Here is a 6108-nt window from a genome sequence, read left to right as displayed (position 1 = left end):
TAGGGCTATGGCAAGTCAGACAGACAAACCGCGGGCTGTCAACATCAGAATGTTTTCTGTGAATGATTTGGAGAACTGTTATAATTTGTATTTGAATGACAAACTGAATTATTTCAAGGGTTTACTCAAAAAAGTACGCGCAAAATTGATGAAAACTGAAAATTTATGAAGCATTAAAATTATGGCACTCAGTTATTCAACAGAGGAGAGTTTTGTTTTCTCTAACATCAATTTTACAAGTCAGCATTAGTAAGTTAAATGTCTTACTCCTGAAAATGAACGCTATGTATGTACATCATGAATTGAATTATGTCTAATATAACATATATTAGTTTGGAGGTGCAGCAAGCTGTCTTTTTCTTTTTGCTAATGTTTTTTTAGAAAACATGTTCACAACACAGAGATTTCAGCCACTGCCATATATCTTATTGTGAAAATAACACTCATTGAAATACTTTGAGAAGAAAAGGGGCTTTAGCCTTTTGCTTTGTTAAAAATACCGTTTTACTGTGTGCCACACACAGAGAAATATGCACTTGCTTTGGCTAGTTTAGATTAAATTTACTTTTGCTACCCAAATTATACCCCAGCCAGTGATGCATTTCTTCCATACGTGTTCAGACTTTGCTTAGGCAGAAGTAAAGCATTGCCCATCTAAGAATTCTGGGTAGGTTCTTGTTTACTATTTACCTCTTCTAATAGAAAGATATATCTCTCTCTGTATGTATGTTTGTTTGTTTGTCTTAAACTGGCATTTTTAGATTTTCTCTATAGCTTTTATTAGGAAAACTTAAAGAATAATGCTAATACGCAATTATTGCACTATATTGTTAGCCACACTATTTTCTCAGCTGTTGCCTACTTAATAGCCCTGACAAGCATTTAAGAAATATTTTCATTCTAATGCAATGTTTCATCATTTAATTGTACAACAATATATTCTTTGTCTGATAGAAGAAGACTTTGTAGTGAATTCTAAAGATATTGCCTTCACATTCTAGCTAATTGGATATGTCTCCATGAAAGCAATAACTGGATTTGTCAAACTGCAACCTTTATTCTCCTGTTTGATTACTTTAGTGTTCTCATGTAACAATAGAAAAATAGGGAATCCGCACAATGTAACAAAAAAATCAGAAGACTACCACTGATTCTAAAACAAAAATGTATTCAGATCAGTTTTAACATTTTAATGGATGTATAATCACTTAAAATCCTTACATTACTGCAATTATTTAAAAAAACATACCTGATAAGAAGGAAAATTTGAGTTAAGGTTGAAAACCAAATACGTAAAAATTAAACACTAGTTCAGAATGCACCAAGGGGCAGTATTCATGTTGTTATCACAACATAATTGTTCATACCTATTTTTGCCTCCTTCCAATAAGTATCCTTTACATTATATTGTATGTATGACTTGTACAGAAAACATCCATTCACCTTTCTGCAGACAAGAGTTATGGAACATAATGCCTTGTACTATTTGTGGTAAGAGACAGCCACAGTATTGCTCTTAGAAGAGCTTGCCAAGTGCTTATCAAGACTGACCTTCTTACTAGCTCAAAAATTAATTGCCCTCTGGTTTCTGTGACTTCTTTGGCAAGAAAGGATGCTGTCAATGAGATGAGACATTAGTAAACAGTAAAAAGGTGTCAATTTTGGCTGAATATTGCATGCAACAAAATGCACAGTATTTTTCATAAGTAAACAAATAGGTGCTAGTAACTTTGATAAAGAAAATTCTTTATAACGGAAATCATTTTTGTTTTTTTATTTGCTACATAGATAAAATCAGATTTTAATGCAATTAGTATAAGTTGCAGTATGGTATGTTTAATTGTGGCATATTGCTCCATAATGTTAATATAAAAGTTGTTAAATCTATTTAATTCAGTTATGTTACATTATGGAAAAAGGTTTTATTTCTTGTTTGTCTCTAACTCCTTAAGTGTTAAAAAGAAAGAGGCTGTATGTGATTATTTAAGTGTGTATATGAATAAGACAGACCTAATGTTTCACATATTTTTTTGTTTGTTTCAGGGATCTTTCAAATAATAGAATTGGTTGCCTAACACCAGAAATGTTTGTTGGACTTAACAGTCTTCACAAACTGTGAGTATAATACCACTTTTTTTTAAACAGGAGAAATCCAAACTGTCACATGGTTTATCTGAGTACAGTTGGCAGTAAACTTTCATTATAAGAAAATTATAGGGTTTGTACTAAAAAAACCCCCTCTCCTGAGCCTTTGATTGTTATGACTTGGTATTTTAAAGATGATGTTTCTATTTGTAATTGTAAAATCTATCAGAATTGAAAGAATTAAATTGAATATATTTCATTTCCATATTGAAAAGAGGCTGAATGTGACGTTTCTGTTTGAATGCATTTCTCTTCGCATGTCTTGGAAACAATTAAAGGTCAAGCACACAAATGAGACTTACACTGGTTAAAAAGGATACATTGCTCTTTCTATCCATTACAGATCAATTAGAATTTTATAATTTTTTTTTTTTCCTGAAGCTATCACAGAAAAAAGTAAGCATGTACCGAGAAAGAAATGTATGAAGTATCAAGTAAATTTGGAATATCAGGGTAGTTCAAATTGCTTCAAAAATATCAATTTAGACTGTTCGTTTAAGGTATTGTGTTGTACACTTTATTTGTCATGGTACTTTCTGAGTCATTAGTTTATTACATGCAACTGCACTGGAATATGATCTAGAGAGCAAAGCAATCAACCTACATATCCATAAGCAAGCCAGAGAGCCTGTGTGATCAATAGATTATCAGGCTATTCTAGAAAGAGCACTCAGAAAACATGAGATTATGATAGTATACCCAGGCTGTTCGGTTTTAGGGAGAATCAAATGACCTGGAAAAAGAGAGAAAATGTGCAATGACAGAGTTTGCTAGCAGATACTAAGTTAACCAGGGAATTAGAGACAAAGGTTGATTTTGAAGAAGGACAGAAGTAATATACAGGACTCCATGACTGGGCAGTAAAATGGCAGATGAAATTTAATGTAGATAAATATTAGGTGATGAAAGGGAGAAAAAACAATCTGTTCTGGGCTAACCATTAAAATACAGGAAAGGTGTTCTGAGATTATAGTGGATAATGCCATGAAAATGTCTGCTCAGTATCAGTTAAAAATATATTAGGGAGTATTATTAAAGGAAGAGAGAACAAATCAGAGAACATCCATTGGACTACAGCAAAATGCAAAGAACCTGCATTTTGAATATTGTGGGCAATTCCAGTCTGCTCATCTGAAAAAGACGACCAAAACTAGAAAAGGTTCAGAGAAGGACAAAAAGGAATGGCCAAAGGTGTGGTACACCATAGGCAAGTACTAGGAATGAGTAAGTTGGCTGCAGCTTTCCTGGCTGGGAAAGGGACAATTCACAGGAAGGGTCCTGGTTTAAATGGACCTTTGGCCAGAGCCGGGAGGGCTCTGTATCTTCATTCACATCTGTCTTCATTCCTGAATGGGAAATAAATTCCTATACTGCATGATAGTGTGTTACAAATCTCATACTTTATTTTCTTCCTCTCCAGCCAGTTCTGGCATTTCCTTGGAAAACCAGGGAAATCTTTCTAGAAAGATCTGCCATGAGGTCAAGATAACACCAGGTAAAAGGCTGAGATCTGGCATGCTTACTGATCACCTTAATGAGAGTAACTATGCCAAATCTTCTCTGATGAAAACAAGTGAGAACAGATGATGGGAAGAGCCTTGATAGCATGTTGATGAACAGGTGCAGACTGCCCCGCTTTTTACTCATCTCAGATGAGTTGCCAAATCGGGCAAGCCCAACTCACCTATTGAGGGTTGCTGGGTCTCTTTTTCTTGTGCACAGTGAACATGACTGTGACTATATAGCCAGATTACCATAGGAAGTAATGTTGTATGTTTAATTCAAAATGGTGAAGTCACCTTATTAAATGGAAGGTGCTTCTAGATGCTAGGAACAACCTCAATAGAATTGTTCAAATCCCTGCTCTCTCAGGAAAACATGTCTAAAAATTCCATTCATAAATCTTCCAGACTCCATCTTAAAAGCTAATTGGAAGTTAAATATAGAACTTCAGTCTTGGGATGGTAAGGAACAGAAATTCATTCACAGTGAGCGTACAACATTTGTTCTGTGACAGTGTTTGGCTGTACTATCCCTTTCCTCTAAAGACTAGGAAGGAACGTGGCAGTATACCTCCGCATCCTTCACTGATACCAGAGATGTCGGAAAGAGGCACAATATGCATGCTAAATGCCGTCTGGTTACCAGGCTGATCAAACCACACCATTACAGTTTCCTTCTGTAAAACAGATTTGCCATATCCCTGCTCATTCTGGTAACCTGTGTACCTGTCCCAGGGTTGGTGAATCTTTTCTGAGCACGTAGATCCAGAGAAAGTCTCACCAGTTCCCTCTACACTATCATTAACACTGTATTTTCTTGCATCTAGTCTTTTTGTGCATCCTAAGTAAATATTTACCTTTTCCTCAAGATGGGGCTAACTTTTATTTCCAAGTGGGTGTAGATCCAGGGCTTTCTGCATTGCTTTCCTTCTGAGGCCCCAGTTTATAGCAGAAATTTGAGTTAGACCTTTCTTAAGTATAATTCTCAAGTGACATTCTTGTTACATTTTGCACTTTGAATAATACTGTTTTAATGAAATTACTAGACCTCTCATCTTCAAGAACGTTCACCTCTTCTTGTATCATAGTTCTCTTAACAGTGACCAATCCTTGGTTTTGTTATTACCAGATTTCATTTTCACATGCTTACATTTCTGAGCCAGAGTCATTAGTGAAAGCACTAAATACAATTACAAGACTGTTTCTGCAGAACAGCAGTAATGTCTCACTCCCCTCCCTTCTATCCTGTCCATTATCTTACAGTGTCTTACAATAAATGCACTTAATGCCAGGTTCTTCATGCTTTTATGGATGTTACGTCCATGCATCAGTGGAAAAAATGATGATTCTGGTAACTGCAGACCTGTTAGTCTGGCCTCGTTGTATTTGATGCAGTAACTGAGTGAGTTCTGAAAGAAAGAAAAATGGAAAAAAATGTTGGCAAATAAGAAATGGGAAAAAAATCAATATGTATCTATTGAATGTGTCATCTAATCATATCAAAAGATCACTAATTTTCTAGACAAGAAAAATTATTTCTTGATTTTAATATACATGATACTACATAAGCAGGAGAAAACCATGAACACTTATACTAGTGTTTTCTTGTGAGTGGAATTAGCCTAGAAGGCCTCTAGTTGCCCAGGTATTTTTTGGATTTTAACTAGTTCTGCAGATCAGTAGTCATACTGTAGGTGGTCTTGGGAAAGATCATTTCCAGAATTTAGTGTATGCTTCTCCCATAAATACCTATAATCCAAATGACCAACCTTACTGAACAGCATAGAAAGTAGTAGTAATGGGATATATTTAGGCTATATATAATATCTACTCTTTCTTCATTTCTTACTTATAATATAGTAGAATAGTTAAAGTGTCTTTTGCACCTTGTTTTAGTATACTTTCCAAAGTTTAACTTAATTTTTGGTAATTCTCTTTATGCTTTGTGTCTTTTTGCTGACCTTTTCCTGTTCATTATAGTCTCTCTACTTCTTTGATCTTTTTAAAACCCGATTTTGTTTTTCAAGGTTTAAGAGTTGGTCCATTTATTCTATCTTCCATTTTTCTTATTTGGGTTTTAAATTGCCTTTCTACTATTGACTTAACAAATGGTGCCGTCCTGCATTCCAGTTCATGTACTTCAGTAGTTCTTCACTAGTTACTTTATTTATTTTTTTAATTTCAAAAGTCTGTCTTTTGGAAATCAGAGGCATAGTAATAGATAAGTCTAAATTCCCCTTTCATCCAAAGTAAATCAGTTCATGACTGCTATGTCAAAAGTTATGACTTTCTCTTTTGTAGGGACTGTCCTCCTTACCAAACCAAAGTCAAGAGTACCATTACTCTTGTTGGGTCAGTGATTATTTTGTGAAGAAATACAACCACAGTCTCAATCAAGAGGAACTGTTCCCTGCCGTTCATAGTATCATTTGATCCTTGGTCTCAGAAATCTCATATAATG

General features: G+C 34.8%; 1 protein-coding gene across 1 annotated transcript in view; it reads left to right on the top strand.

The window, feature by feature from the left end:
- The window catches only part of LOC103897676 (adhesion G protein-coupled receptor A3), a 251679-nt gene that overhangs the window by 62844 nt on the left and 182727 nt on the right, over positions 1-6108 (top strand). Inside the window, exon 4 of the mRNA XM_009277787.2 lies at positions 2044-2115. Within this exon, the coding sequence (XP_009276062.2) occupies positions 2044-2115 (72 nt within the window). The remainder of the gene's footprint in view (positions 1-2043; positions 2116-6108) is intronic.

The sequence above is a fragment of the Aptenodytes forsteri genome, unplaced genomic scaffold (assembly GCF_000699145.1).
Source record: "Aptenodytes forsteri isolate BGI_AS27 unplaced genomic scaffold, ASM69914v1 Scaffold15, whole genome shotgun sequence".
Taxonomy (NCBI): domain Eukaryota; kingdom Metazoa; phylum Chordata; class Aves; order Sphenisciformes; family Spheniscidae; genus Aptenodytes; species Aptenodytes forsteri.
The sequence above is the reverse complement of the archived record's forward strand: the minus strand, read 5'-3'. Positions and strand labels throughout refer to the sequence as shown.